Consider the following 21,509-nt stretch of genomic DNA (forward strand, 5'->3'; position numbering starts at 1 on the left):
ACTATTATATTATTCATCCTACCATTATCCGTGTGTCACACTCCTTTTTTACATTTAGCTCCTCTATAAAACTCTAAATTTTTAGTATTGAGATTCAAAGAGAGACTTTTTCTCGGCTTGAGTTGAGTGACTTTGAAGAAATGGTAACTTTGTGACTTTGTCTCTATATCCCTCTAAATCAATAACTCTCTCTCAACAAATAATTCATTTTTTGATTTGCATTTGACACCAGAGCCGTATCTTGCAATATTCTATGCTAAAAAAGTTGACACAGAGATTTAACAATCCAAGGATAGGGAGAATATATACAAATTTGATCCATGCCCCACTTGGCACAGAATAAAAGTGCTTCTCCAAAATGAAAAAAAAAAGATTATTTGGCTTTATTTCTTAATGGCAAACACCATTCAAATAAATAAACTCACTAGGGTCCCCTCTTGCTCTCAAACGTAACCCGGGTGATAATATTCTTAACTAAAGAGAAGAATCATTAATAGTATCTTGTTTCACATGCATAGTAACCATTCATCTTCTATATTCACAAAACAGAATATATTTTATATTATAGTGACAAACACCATTGCTTCATTTCCTTGCTCTCTCCAAATTTCAATGGAGATATTCAAATTCTTTTACTTCATTAATCTTCTCATTCTTCTCTCTATTTTCATCTTACCATCATCATCATTATCACCATTGCCAATTGATTCTTATTCAAAAGCACTCTTGAGTATAAAATCCGAGCTCATAGATGACAACAACAGCTTGGATGATTGGGTGGTGCCGTCCGAAAAGAACTTAACTCAAAATGGAAGTTCCTATGCATGTTCTTGGTCTGGTATCAAATGTAACAATCACTCCCTTATAACTTCCATAGACCTTTCCATGAAAAAACTAGGAGGTACTCTATCAGGTAATGGATTCAGTGTCTTCACAAATGTTACTAATTTCAACCTAAGCTATAATTTCTTCTCTGGAAATCTTCCATCACAGATTTTCAACCTCACAAGCTTGGAAACCTTGGACATAAGCAAAAACAATTTTTCAGGTCAATTCCCAAAAGGAGTTTCAAAGCTAAAAAATTTGATTCTACTTGATGCACTTAGCAACGCCTTTTCAGGTCAATTACCCGCAGAATTTTCACAACTGGAATATCTTAGGATTCTTAACCTTGCTGGAAGTTACTTTATCGGAACAATTCCATCTGAATATGGCTCTTTCAAAAGCCTTGAGTTTCTTCATCTAGCTGGAAATTCTCTATCCGGAAATATACCTTCTAAGCTTGGTAATCTTCAAACACTGATTCACATGGAAATTGGCTACAATTTTTATCAGGGTTTCATTCCGGCGCAAATCGGTAATTTGAGCAAGCTCAAGTATCTTGACATAGCAGGTGCTAATCTATCTGGTTTTATTCCAAAGGAACTTTCCAACCTAACTAGTTTGCAATCACTTTTTCTGTTCAAAAACCAACTCACAGGATCAATACCAAGTGAGCTCGGCAAAATTAAACCGCTCAAAGATTTAGATCTCTCTGATAACTTCCTTTCGGGGTCCATTCCTGAAAGTTTTTCCGAGTTGAAGAACCTCAGACTTCTTAGTCTCATGTACAATGACATGAATGGAACTGTTCCAGAAGGGATTGCAGAATTAGCATTCTTGGAAACTCTTGTTATTTGGAAGAATAATTTCTCTGGATCACTCCCAAAGAGTTTAGGAAAAAACTCCAAACTCAAGTGGGTGGATGTCTCCACAAATAATTTCAATGGCAACATACCACAAGACATTTGTCTCGGTGGAGTACTGGTTAAGTTAATTCTGTTTTCAAACAAATTCACCGGAAGTCTTTTCTCGATCTCGAATTGTTCTTCCCTTGTTCGACTTCGCGTAGAAGATAATTCATTTTCGGGTCAGATCCCTTTAAAATTCAACCATCATCTGGATGTCACATATGTTGATTTGTCATTGAACCATTTCGTTGGAGGGATTCCCTCAGATATTTCTCAAGCTACTCAATTGGAGTTGGAGTATTTCAATGTCTCTTATAATAATTTGACAGGTCAAATACCTGAAGAGCTTGCCAATTTCCCTAGTCTCAAAACTATAGATTTGTCTAACAATAAGTTCAATGGCATCATACCTGCAAAGTTTGGCAGTTCATCAAGTTTACAACTTCTCAACGTGTCTTTCAACAATATCTCAGGTTCGATACCAAAAGGAAAGCCATTCAAACTAATGGATAGCAGTGCTTTTGTTGGAAATCACGAGCTATGTGGTGCACCGTTAAGATCGTGTTATGAGTCTCTGGGAATATTAGGCAGCTTACGGACTTGGAAGCTTACACAAATTGTGTTACTTTTTGTAGGATTGTTAATAATTCTTCTCGTGTTGGCTTTCGGAATACTTCACTTCAGAAAGGGATTCAAGAGTTTATGAAAAATGGTTTCGTCATGTTTTGAAAAGTTTTAGTGTTGTTGCCATTGAACATGCACAATTTCCATCACCATCACATTGTAGTTACAAAACCAAATATTCCAACTACAATTAAGCAGGAAACAACAGGTATGCGTGTTCGTATGCGTAAGAAACAAACAAGTCATATTTAGCCTTTTTACCCTAAAAATTAGTAACATTTATATTGGAAAAAGTTCAAGTCAAGTGTTGTTTTTATAGCCTAAATAAGGTTTACTATAAAGTAAAGACAATCATAATCTTACAAATTAGCTTGCAGATATGTATAGTTAACAATTGATTTGCAAAGTTAACAAGTTTGCAGATGTGTGATTAGATAACTCTGTATCTTGTATAATACATATTTCATTGTTTCAATGTGTGATATATTCATGTCGAAGTCTCCATCAATCTACTTAGTAAATTACTTGAAATTAAGGGTGTGTATAGTTAACCAAAATGATAAGAACCAATCTGCTTTATTAACTTTAGTCTTAAAACCAAAATATATTTTATAAAAACGAATCAGGGAATAGAAAATTGTTTCAATCCCAGGTTAAAACTGGATCAATTTGATTTTGATAAAAAAAACCAGTTTACAAATAAATTGATTATACAAACCATTTTTTTTAAACTCTTTTTAATATGAATTGATTGTGAATAAAACTAGCCAAACACCCTTGCAATGGCCAAATACCCTCCCATTGGCCAAATACTCTTTTTATAATGTTAAATATTCGTAAAATATAGAAAAGAATTTTTTTTAATTTAATATCTATTAAATTTCACAATAAGTAAAAGAAGATGTGGATTTATGTATTTCCAGATATAATAACGGTAATAAATAGTTGTTCTTTATATTTTGATGATGACTACACTTTAAGGTGAAGTCTTCATCTGATGTGATGAGTAAGTTGATGTGCTTATAGAGATCAAGATATTAAAGTCAATCTCTGAAGGACAACATCTAATGTCAAGCGACGTTCGGTGAAATCCTTGATGATCTTAGTCAAGCAATATCTCTCATGATGGTATCTATCAAGAAGCCTTATCAAATCTCATTAGATAGAAGAAGTCAAGTTCCAAATGAAGTGTTGAATCATTGATGTATCAAACAAGGGATCTTGAATTTTCAGAGTTGTGAAAGAGAGAAAGTGTGAAAGCTCGTTGTGTCGAGTAATATCTATTTGTGAATGTATAGTATTAGATTTTGAATTACTAAGGCAAATCACACACACACTTTTGAATGATCGAAAAGTCTCTATGACTTTGTTAAGACTATTGAAAAACCATTTTACTCTTAACTAATTGATTAAGAACTTGTTATAATCAATAAAAGACATTTGGCTCAACATTTTTCTGAAGCACATGACAGCAGAACCTGTCATGACAGTTGGTCAAGATGTTACAACATCTGTTAAGAATTATGTTTTAGAAAAATTAATGTCAATCATAAAACCATGGATCTAACAATCTCCCCCTTTTGCAAATTTTCGCTAAAACTGAAGGTGTGAAAAATACTAAAAAGGGGGGTTTGAATAGAGTTTTTAACAAACAAAACTTTGATAAAAAAACAACTCCTCTCTTTAAACAACAAAATCTTTATTCTTGATAATACTATAAAGTGCAAGAAGGAAAGAACAATGTATGTTTATACTAGTTCACTTAAGAAATTCGCAATCTATCAATTTTCTGGTATTGAATGCCCAATTCACTTGGCTCTAAATTAGGGTTTTAGTCAAAGTCAACGGTGAGTTGAAGTTTTGAACAAAACATGATCTCATTATTCAGGATATGATATGAGATGCCATTATGTCCATCATGTGCTATTCAAAAAGTCCCATTGATTGCAAATTGACTGAAGTCAAAGAATTGATTCAACTGGTTAATATCCATCTGGTACACAAACTCAACAACTGAGTTTTTGAGGAATTTAGTCAACCATGAGAATATTATGTATGTTTCCATCATTATAAGAGAATTTATCAATATTTGTCACAAGAAATCAAGAAATTAAGAATACTAGGGTGTTGAAGAAATTTATGTCCCTAAAAATCATGTTCATATGCTCATCTTTCAAGATTTATATCTCCCTCATTTTTTGTTCAAATGGTGCATACAAGGCATATAATTAAAGATCTTTCTGCATACTACAAATTTGTAGAAGAAATCTTTTTAATTTGAGCTTTGGATCAAAAGTTATGAGTGGGAGTGTAACACTCCATATTTTCATAATTTAATTTTAAATTTATTTAATTGAATTATGGAGAATTATTTGGAATTATTGAGAGCTATGGAGAAATTAAGCTAATGGGCTTAAGTCGTGATTAGTAAAGAGGGGGGGGGGGGGAGTGTATTGGTAGGCCCTATTACTAATTAAAATAGTTTTATTTTATTTTCCACAAAATAGAGGAATTGTGGGAAAGAGGAATAGAACTAAGGAGAAGAGAAAAGTTTGAACGTGAAAAGAGAAGAGAAGCAGAGAAGTGCGACAGAGGAAGAGCGAAGAATCAACCTTCAGGTAAGGGGGGACTCTTCCATTTATCTTCTATTATGTCAATTGATTTATGCTTAGGTTGTAGAAATGTTAGGTTTTGGGAGAATTGATTGATAATGTTGTATTGATCATGTACAGTGTTAATTGGATGGTTGAAATGTATTATAAATGTGTTATAATATGTGTTGTTTTACTATACGTGAAATCTGGTTGAAATGGAATTGGTTTGGTAATGATTCGGTGAAAGAAGGACAAAATTGTAGGCTGTTTTCTGCGATTGGGATTCCTGGAAATCGTCAGTTGGCGCCGCGTCCAGGAGTTGGCGCCGCGAACTGCTTGGCAGAAAGCCAGGAAGTTCTGATGTATTCAGTACGCGCCGCGAGCACATGTTTGCGCCGTGAAGGCGTACTTCTTTCTCGTTTCGCGCCACAAACACATGTTTGCACCGCGAAGTACTTGGCAGAAGGTTAAGGAATTTTTACTCGCTCAGTTCGCGCCGCAAATCAATGTTGGCGCCGGGTGCTGTTAGTGACAAGCCATTTTGAAAAGTTTAAAGATGTGTAACTTTTAAACCGTAAACCGGATTTTGGTGCCGTTTCGAGCATGGTGAAGCTAAGCAAATAATTTACATAATAAAATGGTGTTTTAAGTCGTGACTCGAAATTATTTTAAAACACTCGATTTTATTTGGTTGTGGTGGTTTATGCTTACAGGTACACTAATGAATGTTTTACCTGTTATGATGTTGTGATTGTACTGGTGGTTGATATACATATATTGTCGATGTAAAATATGTGTTTTGTTATGGTTGAGGATAGTATAAACTATATGTGGCTATCGATTATTGTGTTGGTTGATGATTATGATATCTGGTTGATTAATGTTGATGATGAGCATGTTATGGTTGATACATGCATTTCATAATCATTATGTTGCTGGTCCTTGACAATGGTGGATCAGTGGTAGCTAATTCCCATTGTGTGGAATTAGTGAGTGGGTGTTGCCGTATCCTTGACGATGGTGGATCGGTGAGATGGGTTATCCCAGATTTTGGTACCACATGCATGTAGTTGCATTGCATTAGGCTAATTGTGTTATTATAACATGAATGGAAGATTGTCCAATGTTATAATATGTGTTGATTGTGTGTTTGTTGTACTGATTGTGTGGTTGTGAACCTGATCGTAACTGTAATTGGGTGAATGGCATGTGATTGATATTTTATTATCTATATCCTATAACATTGGTTAAATGTGAATGAGACTCACCCTTACTGTTGTTATTTTTCAGATTGAGGAGTAGCTTTTGTACTTGGTGAGGGTTAGCTCGTCAAGTAATTCGTTAGAGTCGGTTGGGTCTGTGTCATGCTCTGGTCGTGTAACACTGGGGACGTTGTTTAGAGTTACTTGTTAAACTCTTTTTATTTGGGTGGATTGCTTATATTGGCGTTTTAAGTCTATGACTTGGTTGTTTTTATTATTCAGATGTTAAATATAATTCCGATGTGTTAACATGATGATCTGAATAAGTTTGGTTTCACGTTCTCTTTTATGGCATGACATGAGTATTGTTTAATTATATGGAAGTTGTAATGCCCCTTTTCATGTTTACTCATTATTATTGTTTAATATTTATGCGGGGTATTAGAAGGGTGTTGGAATAGTGGTATCAGAGCATAGTTGGTCGTTTGAGTCAGAGTCTTAGTATCGATTAATCCCTCGTATGCGATTAGTGTAAGGTTGACACTATCGGTACTTCTTGTTCTAATAAATATTGTTTTATATTTAGCAGAACAATGCCCGGAAGAGGAGGAAGAAACGAAGACGCGATTGCTGTGGCTCTGGGTATGATTGCTGGTGTGTTGGGAGGAAATGCCAATGGGGCTGGAATTGGTGCGGACAGGCAGCTGAACAGTTTTCAGAGGAACAACCCTCTGTTTTTCAAAGGCACTCATGATCCCGAAGGCGCTCAGAGGTGGCTGAAGGAAATTGAAAGGATCTTCCGGGTGATTGATTGCGATGAAAATCTGAAGGTGAGATATGGTACTCACATGCTGTCTGAAGAAGCTGATGATTGGTGGATGGCTAGTAGGGATGAACTACAAGCTACTGGTGTTGCAATTACTTGGGCTGTGTTCAAGAGAGGATTCTTGCGGAGGTACTTTCCTGAGGATGTTAGAGGCAGGAAAGAGGTCAAATTTTTGGAGCTGACACAAGGTAACATGACTGTGCCGGAGTATGCATCCAAGTTTGTTGAGCTGGCGAAGTATTATGTCCACTACAACAATGATGAGGCTAGCGAGTTCTCGAAGTTCGTTAAGTTTGAGAATGGTCTTCGTGATGAGATTAAACAGGGTATCAGATATCAAAGGATTCGCAGGTTTGTTGATTTGGTTGACTGTAGCCGAATCTTTGAAGAGGACAATATTAAGCTGAAGTCGTCACACTCTCGCGAGTTAGTCGACAAGAAAGGGAAGAAGCATATGGATCGTGGCAAGCCGCATGGTAAAGGAAACCAGAGAGCTGGAGGTTGGAAGAAGCCTAGTGGGGGAGACTCAAGTGCCCCTATTAAGTGCTTCAAGTGTGGAGAACCTGGACATCGCATTCACGAGTGCAAAAGTGAAGAAAAGAAGTGCTATAAATGTGGAAAGGCAGGTCACATTGCTATTGAGTGCAAAGGAAACACTGTAACTTGTTTCAACTGCGGAGAAGAGGGCCATATTAGTCCTAAATGTCCTAAGCCGAGGAAGAATCAAGCTGGTGGTAAGTTGTTCGCCTTATCTGGTTCCGAGACTACTCCAGAGGATCGGTTAATTAAAGGTACATGTTTTATTCATGGCACTCCTTTAATTGCGATTATAGACACTGGCGCGACACATTCGTTTATTTCGTTGGATTGTGCTAAACGACTGAACTTGGAAATATCTGATATTAATGAAAGTATGATCATTGACACTCCTGCGTCGGGTTCAGTGACTACTTTGTTTGCTTGTTTGAATTGTCCACTTGATATCTTTGGTAGAGAATTCGGAATGGATTTAGTGTTCCTTCCGTTGGAACAACTTGATGTTATTCTGGGAATGAACTGGTTGCAATTCAATCGGGTTCATATCAATTGTTTCTCGAAGACGGTTATTTTTCCGGAAGATGTGAGTGGGGAATGTTTGGCGATGACTACTAGGCAGGTAAATGAAGCAGTTAAGGACGGGGTTGCGGTGTTTATGTTGATTGCATCTATGGCAGTGAAGGAGAAAGTGATGAGTGGTGAATTACCGGTAGTATGCGACTTTCCCGAAGTCTTTCCAGAATATGTTAGAGAGTTGCCACCTGAGAGGGGAGTGGAATTTGCTATTGAGTTAATTCTAGGAACTAGTCCTGTGTCGATGGCACCTTATCGTATGTCAGCATCGGAATTGATTGAATTGAAGAGTCAATTGGAAGAGTTACTTGAGAAGGAATTTATTCGTCCTAGTGTTTCACCGTGGGGTGCACCGGTGTTATTAGTAAAGAAGAAAGAAGGCTCGATGAGGCTGTGTGTGGATTATAGACAGCTGAATAAAGTTACTATCAAAAATCGGTATCCGTTGCCGAGGATTGATGATCTAATGGATCAACTGGTTGGGGCGTGCGTGTTCAGTAAGATTTACTTGAGGTAGGGATATCATCAGATTCGGGTGAAGATAGACGATATTCAGAAGACTGCATTTAGAACGAGGTATGGTCATTATGAATATACTGTGATGCCATTTGGAGTTACTAATTCACCTGGTGTTTTTATGGAATATATGAATAGGATCTTTCATCCTTATCTCGACCAGTTCGTAGTGGTGTTCATAGATGATATTTTAATATATTCTAAGAATGAAGAAGAGCATGCAAATCATCTTAGAGTGGTATTAGAATTGCTGAAAGAGAAGAAACTGTATGCTAAACTGTCGAAGTGTGATTTCTGGTTAAGCGAAGTAAGTTTCCTTGGACATGTGATTTCAAAAAATGGTATCGCCGTGGATCCAACAAAGGTGGAAGCTGTGTCTCAGTGGGAAGCTCCAAAGTCAGTTTCTGAAATCCGTAGTTTTCTTGGTCTGGCAGGTTATTATAGAAAGTTCATTTAAGGCTTTTCAAAGCTTGCATTGCCATTAACTAAGTTGACTAGGAAGGGTCAAGCGTTCATCTGGGATTCGAAATGTGAAGAAGGATTCCAAGAGTTAAAGAAGAGGTTGACTAGTGCGCCGATCTTGATTTTTCCGAATCCGGCAGAATCTTTTGTTGTGTATTGTGATGCTTCATTGATGGGATTAGGAGGTGTACTAATGCAGAATCAACAGGTAGTTGCTTATGCGTCAAGACAACTCAAAGTGCATGAGAAGAATTATCCGACTCACGACTTAGAGTTGGCAGCAGTTGTATTTGTGTTGAAACTGTGGAGGCATTATCTGTATGGTTCAAGGTTTGAAGTATTTAGTGATCACAAGAGTCTGAAGTATCTCTTTGATCAAAAAGAGCTAAATATGAGACAAATAAGATGGTTGGAATTTCTCAAGGATTATGATTTTGGACTGAATTACCATCTGGGTAAAGCAAACGTTGTTGCCGATGCTTTGAGTAGGAAGTCCTTGCATATGTGTATGTTAATGGTGAAGGAGTTGGACTTAATTGAACAATTCAGAGATTTGAGTTTAGTATGCGACGACACTCCTAACAGTGTTAAATTGGGTATGCTAAAGCTGACTAGTGGTATTCTTGAGGAAATTCGAGAGGGTCAGAAGACTGATGTAGAGCTGGTGGATAAGTTGACTCTGATTAACCAAGGTAAAGGAGGTGAATTCAGAATCGACGCGAATGGTATAATGAGGTTTGGCAATCGTGTTTGTGTCTCTGATGTTGTCGAATTGAGAAGAAGTATTCTTGAGGAAGGACATCGTAGTGGATTGAGTATTCATCCTAGTGCTACCAAGATGTATCATGACTTAAAGAAGCTGTATTGGTGGCCTGGAATGAAAAAGGAGATAACTGAATTTGTTTATGCTTGTTTGACTTGCCAGAAGTCGAAGATTGAACATTAGAAGCCGTATGGAGATATGCAACCGTTATTTATTCCTGAATGGAAGTGGGATAGTATATCTATGGATTTTGTTTCTGGTTTGCCGAGGACGGTTGTTATACCCCAAAATTTGCCCGCATCTTTTTTCAAGAAAACTCCAATCTGGAAATTAAGAGTCTCATATAATCATGGATTTTTATTTCAACAAATATCCTGACATATGAAATACTTAGTTTTTAGAATTTTTCTTATACAGTAATTTGGCTTGCAGTTGAATTTATTCTTACGCAAACGCCAAATACTGTTTATTACTTCACACATGCTATTTATTTATTTACAGATAAATAGTACTGACACAATTGGTACAGAGTTAAATCTTTTGCAGGCGCAGAATCAGTAAACTCATACTGTACTGGTAACAGTAAATATTAGTTATTTATTATGTCTGTGTTTTTTAACAAGTCATGTAAATAAACTTTCATTTTTCACATAAAACAAAAACAAAAACAACCAAAAAGAAAATTAACTTTGACTGTTGATTTTTCACTCTAACTGCTACGTCAATACCTGAACAGTCAGTTGACAGCCAAACTGCTGGCAGTACAATTCTCAGTGTTTTGTACCATCAATCAAATCAATCTTTCACAATTCAAAATTCCAAGATTTTTGTTCTAGAAGTCTTCTGAATATCACGCGATTAGCAGAGACTCAACACTGCACAAAAATCAGGTACACTTAACTGTCTCCTACACAAACAGTCCCTGACTAGGGTTTTCTTGTTTTTACAGGAGAAACAAGTTTTGAGAGCTCAAATGGATTTCATACACATCCATATATCTCAAAGTACCATCATACAAATTTTCAAACTTCAATTCACTCAGACGCACCGTCAGCAGCTCAAACAGTCAACAGACGACCCGTTTGACCCAAAAAGTCAACAGACAGTCAAAAATGAATTTTTGTCAAAGTCCATATTTTGTCAAAGGATTCATCATTTGATCATTGGATGATCATAATTCATCAAGGAAAGATCAAAAATCAACAAAACCCTAAGATTCAAAATTAGGGTTTTTGCCTGAAAAGTCAACTCAACTTTGACTGATCATAACTCTCTCATCCTTCATCCAAAAAATTCAAACCAAAGCTCATTTTGAAGGAAATTCAATTATCTTTCAAATGCCATTGATCCCATGGTCATTGGATTCACCATTTGAAAAATATGATCAAAGACATTACAGGTCATTTTCAAAGTCAACAAAAAGACACCTTTTTCAAAAGGACACACAAGGAGCATCAAAAATCATTTTGACATGATACCAAAGGCATTGGTTAGAGGACTCTTTGAGGTTTCCAAAAAGTGCAAGATCTCCTTCATATGACAAAAATTGTGGGATTTACACCTTGTTGAAGTTGGCTAAATTTTGGAAAATGCATAAAACCAACATTGCTCAAAAATGCATTTTTTCCAAATGGGGCCAAGTTTTCATGGTTAAAACATGTATGCCATGTTATTATGGGCCTCCCACGACCAAGACTAAGCCCACACCATTTTTATTTCATTTTTTGCATAATTTTATCTTATTTTAAGATTAAATTAAAAAGAAAAATGAAAGGATAATGGATGGCTTAAATCTTAAGCATGACTCACCCAAGGAATCTTCATTTTTCTGCAGAGAATTGAAGAGCAAGGCAAGAGCATTGAAGACAAGAAGACTTGGTCAATAATTCAAAGCTTTTTAATATAAAAAATTCAAGAATTCCACAAAGGCAACTAGATGCTTCTTAGCTTCAATTCTAAGCACTTCAATGCTTATAAATAGGCTAGCATACTTTAGTAACAGAGGGAGAACGAATTCAGTAGCATTCATAAGCACATAGCACTCTTGTAACAACTTGTAATTTTCAAAGAAACTTGAAATTCGAATTTTAAGTTTCAGTCAATTTCAATACAAAATAAACATTCAAACATCATCTCTGAGCTTCACTGAAACAATTCCAATCATTTCCAAGTCTTAAACCTCATTGAATCGAGCTATATAGGCCACGGTTTGTTCAAACTAAAACCAACTTATATCTCATAACACACGCATATTTAACAAGATGTAGATGCATAATTGTGTTTGGTTTGAAGCTCTGGTCGTTTCTGGAGCTTCAATTGGATTTTAATGGCTGTTTGTAGCATATACCATTTTAGGGTTTTCTTAGCTCAAAATTAGGGTTCTTCATTAGGGCCAAAATTAAAGCAAATAAAGGGCATGGTTACATTCAGTGGAACAAGACGAGTTGAATGGTACCATCGCGCCTAATTTCTATGCCTGTTTACCCCTATTCGTTATTTTGCAGAATTAGGGTTCATCAATTATAGCGCTTTTGCATAAAAGCGCTGTTGAAAGTGGCGTCTGGAGGTTGAAGATGATGCGTGTCCTCCTCCTATTGGCTGGCACGCGCGCGCAGTTTTTTTAAATTTCCCACTAATCAAGTGTTTTGCAGGTACACTAAGTCCCATGCGCCTCAAAATCTGAACCATCTGATCCACTATCCATCCAATCCAACGCGCCAGATCATGCAGCTGCATCATGTTCCTTCATCCAATTTCCACATCTGATCAGTATCCTTTTATTTTTTATTTCTATTTTAATTTCTTGTTAAATTAATTAAAAATAGTTTTAAAAATCCAAAAAATACACAAAAAATATTTTTAGACTTCTAAAATAATATATTATTTTCTGAAATAAAAATATTTTATTTTTCTTCAAAATTTCAATATTTTGCATAATTAATTAGTATATATTTATATATTGGTTTTTTAATTATTCTAACCAATCAAAAAATCATAAAAAAATTGTTCTTCATGTTAAATATTGTTTATATATTATAAACTAATTTTCTACATATTTTGAATAATTTTCTCTTTAAGTTTTAATTATTTGTGTAACTATTTGCATAATTATGTTTTAATTAGCTTAATCAATTTCAAATCAATTTCAAAAATTCAAAAAAAAATTAGTTTTGTTTTAAAATTAATTAACAAATATTTTGTACATATTTTAAACTTAATTTCTAGGTTTAAATCTATTTTCATCTTTTTTTTTCTTCATTTTAATTTAATTAATCATGCATTAATTATAATTAAAATCAATCATAAAAAATCCAAAAACATGCCTTTTATTTTTCTTGCAATTTAAATTCCTAGATAAATGTATAGGATGTCAAATTCATGTAAATAGGCTAGTTTACATTTCCTGCACAATCGATGTAATAGCGTAGATTTACTTTCCGCACTTTACATTTCCGCATTTTAATTTCCATCAAATATAAACTGCGTGTATGTCAAAGATAAAATTGAACCGTTAGATCACTAACTTCAAAGATAAAATATCTGAATACAAACACAATCACACTTGCACCTTTTAAGGTAATCCCTTTCTCATTCTTTTCAAAATCAAAGTGAAAATTCTACTGTTTCGAGTACAAAATCGAACCTTTTGTTTGTATCCGGTGAAAGGATAGATTTTTAAAGGAAATAAGGATAAAGACCTTACAACTCAGGGTAGACCTCCTAGTTTGCTTGCTCAAATCAAAACAAACAAAATTCTCATACACTATTGTTTTTCAAAACAAAACTTTCAAAAAAGACAATACTTTGTATACATCCAAACACGGATTATTACAAAGTTAACGTTTTTTTCAAAACATCTTTCGAAAGATAAACAAGCATTTTGTATACATCCACACACGGATCATTACAAAATTCAATTTACAAAAGTATTTGAAACCACATATGAGCATTCTAAAGCAATTGAAAAGTGATCGAAAAACAAGTGAGCTAAGCAAACTTAAGAGCCCATGGATAACCATGGATACAAAGGGTGCTAACACCTTCCCTTTGTATAACCTACCCCCTTACCCAGAATTTCTTAAAGGTCTTTTTTCTGTTTCTTTTATAAACCTTTCCTTAATTGGATAAAATAAAAGGTCGGTGGCGACTCTGTGAATTTTCAAAAATGCGAAAGCATTAAGCGATAAAAAAGAGTCAGTTCACGTATCTCTCCCGAACAGAGGTATGGCCCGAATTAAAAAACGGAGGTCCACAGAACTGGCGACTCTGCTGGGGAGATACTTTCAAAAAAACAAAATGTTTTCAAAAGGGGTTACCTTAAGAGAATAGATCACTTCGATGTTTTCAATTGTTTGACTTGATTGCTCTATTTTTCAAAGGTTTGTTGGGGTATTTTGCTTGTGTGAAAGATTCTAACCCTAATCTCGAGATACCTTAAGTATATGACAATAGACCAAGGAAACTGTACGGCATGTACCGATACGGTTGATCTGGTAGTCATCATTAGTGCGATACTTTGGTTTATACTGATGTCCCTTGAAAACGATCAAGGAGTATATTAGGCTTCCGAAATGTCATTAAACACTAATTTGTCTTAGAACCTTTTTAGTTGAACTTGACTTGTGGCCTATTAAGTGGCTAGCTTTGAAATTGATCGAAGTTAGTTATCCTCGAGGAATATTTTGATCGGCCGCTCGAGCCCCGTATTGAGATGTTACTTCCAAGGATCATAGAACCCGAATACTATTCTAGGACAGGTTTTAACCAACTCAACTTCAGTGGGGAGGGTATCACCTATCAGCTCCATGCAAGCCTTTAAACCTAAGGCTATTGTTTGATTTGTTTTTGTGTGCCACATGTTTGCATCATAAGCATATCATTTTTTGCACCAAACACTTCAAGGATCAAAGAGTTTACCTTTGTTTTTGCAGGTAATGGCTCCCGCCACCAAAGATTACATCCGAATCAACATCTCAACGATACCATCTGAACTAAAAGACTTAGTGTCAGAATTCCCCAGGAATGTTCAATTCACTGAAAGGCATGGTCACCTACTCCATTTGGTTACCTCAAAATTTGAAGAAGACATGATACGGGTCCTGTTCCAGTTCTTTGACCCCGAACATCATTGCTTTACCTTTCCTGATTACCAGTTGGTACCCACTTTGGAAAAATTCTCTGAACTAATGGGATTGCCTGTTCGAAATCAATTACCTTTCACTGGTTTAGAAAGGATTCCAAAACCTGAGGTCATTGCTGCTGCTTTACATCTGCGAAAATCAGAAATCGAGTCCAATTGGGAAACAAAGAGTGGAGTTAAGGGTTTGCTTACCAAGTTCTTATTGGAAAAGGCTCGACTACTGCTAGAAAACAAAAGTTATCCAGCTTTTGAGGAGGTTATGGCCCTTTTGATCTATGGGTTGGTTTTATTCCCAAATCCCGACCAGTTCATAAGTGTACACATCATCAACCTTTTCCTAATCCGTAACCCGGTACCAACATTGCTGGGAGACATTCTACATTCTCTACACACTCGTACCATGAAGAAACGAGGAACTCTCATGTGCTGTATACCACTACTGGCTAGGTGGTTTACATTTCATCTTCCCCGATCAGTATTGAGAAATGAACAAAGAATGCAATGGTCTCGCAAGATTATGTCTTTGTCTCATTCAGATATCCGGTGGAACAACTTCTTTCAAAAAGACATTACTATCATTGATCATTGTGGAGAATACCCTAATGTACCACTCCTTGGCATCAAAGGAGGCATCACTTACAATCCCTCTTTAGCTCTACGCCAATTCGGATATGCAAGGAGCAACGGTCCCCATGACATGATTATCCGTGGCATTGTGTTTGATTACGAGAATGATTCTCATAGACACCGACGGAGGTTCATACATGCATGGGGCAGTGTCTATAGAATAGAAAGCAAAACTCTGGGGCAATGGAATTCTATTCCTATGGAACCCTACCTCAGATGGGTCCGCACTCATGCTCAGAAACTCCTTATGCCATATCCTGCTGTTCTACCTGTGACTATTGAACCAGAGGTCGAAGGATATGAACCTCAAGTTATTCTACACCCGGACATGCCAACTGACCTAGAAGAGTTGCAAAAATCTTGGGTTCAACTCAAAGAGGAAAGAGACACCTTCAAATCATACTGTCAAGACTATGAGAGAAGGATGTTGGAGCTCACCGGACAGCTTCAAGAAGAACAGCAGATCAACACATTCCTGGGGGCAAAGAGAAAGCGTCCAAGGGAGACCTGAAGAATCATTTATTTTATTTCTGTCTTGTAAGCCCAAATGAGGCAAAGAAAAAAGAATAAATTGATTAACTAACGTTTGTTTCTTCTTTAACAAATCTAAACTCCAAGATCCTTGAAACATTGCACACACATTTCACTTCATGCATTGCATATACATTTCATACATTGCATTCATATACATTGCACATACATTTCATACATTGCATACACATGGCATCCAGTCATACACATTGCATAACAGGTTCACATGACGGATTTCTCATCTTCTCGCTGTTTATTTCAGTCAGAAGAGATGGAATATGAAATGAGCATCAAGAATCTCGAAGCACAGAATGCCCAAGTTCAAGTGGCAATTCTGGAACTGGCAAAGGGGCAACAAGAACTGAAAGCCCTGATAATCAAGAAGAAAAAGAAGCCCAAAGGATCTGTAGGCTTGAGTCACCTGAAAAGGAAAATCAAAATCCCAGTCAAAAAGTTCAAAAAGCCACCGATCCCTGAAACAGTCGGTGATGATGAACAAGAAGACAATCAAAGCAACCAGGGTTCTGCTAAACCCTCTCTCTCTTCAAATGAAGAAAATGATCATTCTGGGGACGAACCGGATGATGACAAATACCAACAGCTGGAAGACCGTATGAAAGCTATGGAGATACAAAAAATACCTGGCTTAGATTTCAATGATCTGGGGCTCATCTCGGATGTTGTTATCCCTCCAAAATTCAAAGTTCCTGTCTTTGCAAAATATGATGGAGTTTCTTGCCCGAAACTACATCTGAGATCCTATGTGAGGAAGATACAACCTCATACAACAGATAACAAATTGTGGATTCACTTCTTCCAAGAAAGTCTGTCGGGTACACAACTCGAGTGGTACTATCAGCTGGAAAATACCAAGGTTCATACTTGGGAAGAATTAGCTGCTGCTTTTTACAAACAATACCAATACAATGCTGATCTTGCGCCAACCCGTACTCAACTAAGGGGCATGTCTATGGGACCAAAAGAAAGTTTCAAAGGATATGCACAAAAGTGGAGAGATATGGCTGGAAGGGTTCAACCACCCTTATCTGATCGCGAACTAGTCGACATGTTCATGGGCACTTTAACTGGCCCTTTCTATAGCCATTTGCTGGGAAGCTCATCATCAGGTTTCACTGACCTGATACTGACCGGAGAACGTGTCGAAAGTGGCATTCAAAATGGAAAAATTCAAATAGGTTCCTCCTCTGGTACTACAAAAAGGCCCATCAGCGGGAGAAATGAGGTAAATGCAACACAAATTCAGAAAAGTCGCAAAAGTGAGCAGCATCAATCAGTAGGGGCAGTTCTGATCTCCACATCTGCACCTCAAAAAGATCAACAGCCAAAATATACGCATCGACCAGATGCACCAAGAAGAAATTTCACCAAAATCAACATGCCAATCTCTCAGGCATTGCAGCACTTGCTAAAAGCAGATCTGATCACATTAAAAGGTCCTCCAAAGAATGCCAACACTTCCTCTCCGAATTATCGCCCTGATGCGACATGTGCCTATCACTCAAACTTTCCAGGACATGACGCAGATTACTGCTGGGCCCTGAAAAATAAAATACAAGATATGATAGATGCTGGGGAAATAGAGTTCGATCCTCCAGAAACTCCAAATGTCATCACAGCACCTATGCCAAAGCATGACAAAACTGTCAACGCTATCCTGGACACTGTTTACATCTATGATGTGAACGAATTATCAACTCCACTCTGCGAAGTCAAAGGAAAGCTAATCCGAGCTGGTTACTTTCCAGGGTGTGACCCCGACTGCTTTTATTGCTCATGCCTGCCCAATGGTTGTGAAAATCTGAGGATGGGAATTCAAAAGTGGATGGATCGCCGTATCATTATGTTTGAGAGGCTCCCTTCTATGGACGTGCTGTGCGAAGTCTTTGCAAACGGGATGAGAATATAGGATGCCTCAGTGATCTCCAGCTTACCATTCAAAATCTCTGCCAAGGCTCCATTCAAAATTTCTGCTACACTCAAAGTGGCATCAGTAGTCATTGCTAGTCCAACTCCATTTCCATACTCCTCAGACAAAGCTGTCCCATGGGGATACAACGCTAATGTTTACGTTCATGGAGTTAAGCAGGGTACCTCGACTGAAGAGACCGCAAAGTTAACTACTCCGACTGTGGGTAATATTGTGGGTACCAGCAAGATCACGAGAAGTGGAAGAATCTTTTCACCAGAAATTTCTCCAAATGTTGCTGCTGGTCCAGTCCGAGTCCCAGTTCCTAATCAAGATAACAGCGCTCGAGGCAAAGAGCCACAAGTTGAACAAGTTCAAACCCCGGTGGAGATCACTGCTGAGGATCCATCAAAGCAAGAAATGGAGGAAATATTGAAAATCATCTGCAAGAGTGATTACAATATTGTTGAGCAACTGGGGCACACCGCTTCAAAAATCTCAATGCTATCTCTGCTAAAATATTCAGAAGCTCATGCCAAAGCTCTGATGAAGTTCCTGAAAGCTGCGCATGTGCCTCAAGAGATCTCAGTCGACCAATTTGAGAATTGTGTTGCCAATCTAACCGTGAGCAATGGTCTCGGTTTCTCTGATGTGGATCTAACCCCTGCTGGAAAAAATCACAACAAAGCCCTACATATCTCCATTGAATGTAATGGCACCACTCTATCTCATGTGCTAGTAGATAACGGTTCTTCTTTGAACGTGTTACCAAAAACAGTACTAGAAAAGCTTGACTTCGAAGGAATTGTGTTACAACCAAGTGATGTTGTGGTAAGAGCCTTTGACGGGTCAACAAGAACGGTATACGGAAAAGTGAATCTCCCAATCAGAGTGGGTTCTCAAATCTTCGATTCTATCTTTTACGTAATGGAAATTCACCCAGCCTACTCCTGTTTACTTGGACGGCCTTGGATACATGGGGCAAACGCTGTAACTTCTACCCTGCATCAGAAGTTAAAATATCCAGTAAAAGGAAAGATTGTCACAGTCTATGGCGAAGAGGAATATGTGGTTAGTCACCTAAGCAATTCCAAATATGTTGAGTTGGAGGACGAATTCATCGAAACTCCATGCCAATCATTTGAGATGGTCTCTCCAGATGTCTCTACCACCAAGCATATTCCTGCTACTCCAACTACAACTATGGCTTCTCTCAAAGATTCCAAAGCCATGATTGAACAGGGTGATTGCACAGTATGGGGACAGCTTCCCGATATACCCTACAAGTCTGACAAGCTAGGTCTGGGCTATGATAGTAAAAATCAAAAGAATGATCAAGGTCCTCGTTCTGAAGGATTGATGTCACACTTTGTCAGCCAAGAAGTAAACGCTATTGAAGATGAAGGAGTGTTCTTGAACCATATCATTCAACCATATCCAGATGAGATTCCACCCATTTCCATGGGAATGTGGGATGCTGTGGGAGAACCAAACGGCGGGTATAACTATCAGTATGCCGCACCTCAGAATTCTTATATTGCTATGGAAGACCTTACCCCGACTGGATGGGGTGATCAAATTGGAAATGACGAAAGTTTCTCAAGTCCCGTCACTAAGCAATATCAAAATACACCCAAAGAAGTATGGGACACGCTAGGAGAACCCAGCGGCAAATATGACTATGTGGTGAAATACTCCGCTCCTCCGAGCTCACAAATTGCTATGGAGGACATTGTCCCAACTGGATGGGATGAACAGTACGATGACAATTTCGCTTTCGAAGAAGCCAGGGAAATACCAAATAACGAGGGTTGCTTTCTGTCAGCATACACTCCTCATCAGGATGCACAAGTCTCTATTCAAAACATCATCCCGACTGCATGGGACGGCCTTATCGAGCATCTCGCTCAGCCAACAGAGATATCTCAGCCTGAGCTCTCGTATCCAGCAGAGTATATCCCTTATCCCGAAGGATCACCGGCTCATTTTCCCACTAATGAAATCAATGCTGTGGAATATGAAAAAGACAACTACAACTGGAACAGCTGGATACTCCCTGCTCACAACAGTGGATTGAACAACTGGAAAGCTGAGGATGTGATCTCCTTTGTCCATGAGTAAATGCCATTTCCTGTTTTCTTTGTGTATATTGTGCAAAGATAAAAATGGTTCCTGAACAATCGAACCATGAGCTTGAAAAGCCGTGTGCCTTAGCACACTGGTCCTTCTATAAGGGCTTATCATATCATGATCATGCGCATTCAATAAAATCATGGGACGCTTGCATATTTAAATTTTGTGATCCTTTTTCTTTCTTTCTTCGCTTTCTAATAGCTATGTTTTTTCTTCACACACACTCACATAACTAACCTGCAGATTCACATACACTCTGGATCCAGTCAACAACGATTCTGCTATTGCCCGTCATGACTTTGAAAGTCCGATCTACCAAACTGAGGACGAAAGTGAGGAAGATTGTGAAGTGCCAAGAGAACTTGCAAGGCTACTAGAACAAGAAGACAAGGCCATACAGCCTCACGAGGAGCCAATTGAGGTCATCAACTTGGGCAGCAACGGAGAAAAGAAAGAAGTCAAAATAGGGGCTGATTTAGAACACAGCATCAAGTAAAGACTAATTCAAATGCTGCGAGACTACGTCGAGATATTCGCCTGGTCCTATGAGGATATGCCAGGCCTTGACACAGACATTGTAGTTCATCGCATGCCAATCAAAGAAGGTAGCATTCCAGTCAAACAGAAACTACGAAGGAGTAGGCCTGATATGTCAAAAAAGATCAAAGACGAGGTTGAAAAACAGTTCAATGCCGGATTCCTAAAAGTTGTAAGTTATCCTCCTTGGATAGCTAACATCGTCCCTGTACCTAAAAAAGACGGGAAAGTCAGAATGTGCGTGGACTACAGAGATCTGAACCGGGCAAGTCCCAAAGATGATTTCCCTTTACCACACATCGATGTACTGGTTGACAATACCGCACAATGCAAGGTATTCTCCTTTATGGACGGATTCTCAGGGTACAATCAAATCAAGATGGCACCCGAAGACATGGAAAAAACAACCTTCACAACACCCTGGGGAACCTTTTGTTACAAAGTAATGCCCTTTGGTCTGAAAAACGCAGGAGCAACCTATCAACGTGCAATGGTAGCACTATTTCATGATATGATTCATCAAGAAATAGAGGTGTATGTCGATGACATGATTGCAAAATCCAACACCGAGGAAGAACATCAGGGTCATTTACACAAGTTGTTTGACAGACTCAAGAAATACAAGTTGCGACTGAACCCAAATAAGTGTACCTTTGGAGTAAGATCCGGCAAACTCTTAGGTTTCATCGTCAGCAGCAAAGGTATTGAGGTTGATCCCGCCAAGGTTAAAGCCATTCAAGAAATGCCTATACCTCGTACCGAGAAACAAGTCAGAGGATTCTTGGGA

At 37.8% G+C, this 21,509-nt stretch overlaps 1 protein-coding gene across 1 annotated transcript; it reads left to right on the forward strand.

The window, feature by feature from the left end:
• Positions 1-221: 221 nt before the first annotated feature.
• LOC131594822 (leucine-rich repeat receptor-like protein kinase TDR) lies at positions 222-2,829 on the forward strand. The gene has a single exon (XM_058867029.1). It carries the CDS (start codon positions 511-513, stop codon positions 2,434-2,436), a length of 1,926 nt encoding a protein of 641 aa, XP_058723012.1. The 5' UTR covers positions 222-510; the 3' UTR covers positions 2,437-2,829.
• The last annotated feature ends 18,680 nt before the right edge of the window (positions 2,830-21,509 follow it).

This window comes from Vicia villosa, linkage group LG4, assembly GCF_029867415.1.
Source record: "Vicia villosa cultivar HV-30 ecotype Madison, WI linkage group LG4, Vvil1.0, whole genome shotgun sequence".
NCBI lineage: Eukaryota > Viridiplantae > Streptophyta > Magnoliopsida > Fabales > Fabaceae > Vicia > Vicia villosa.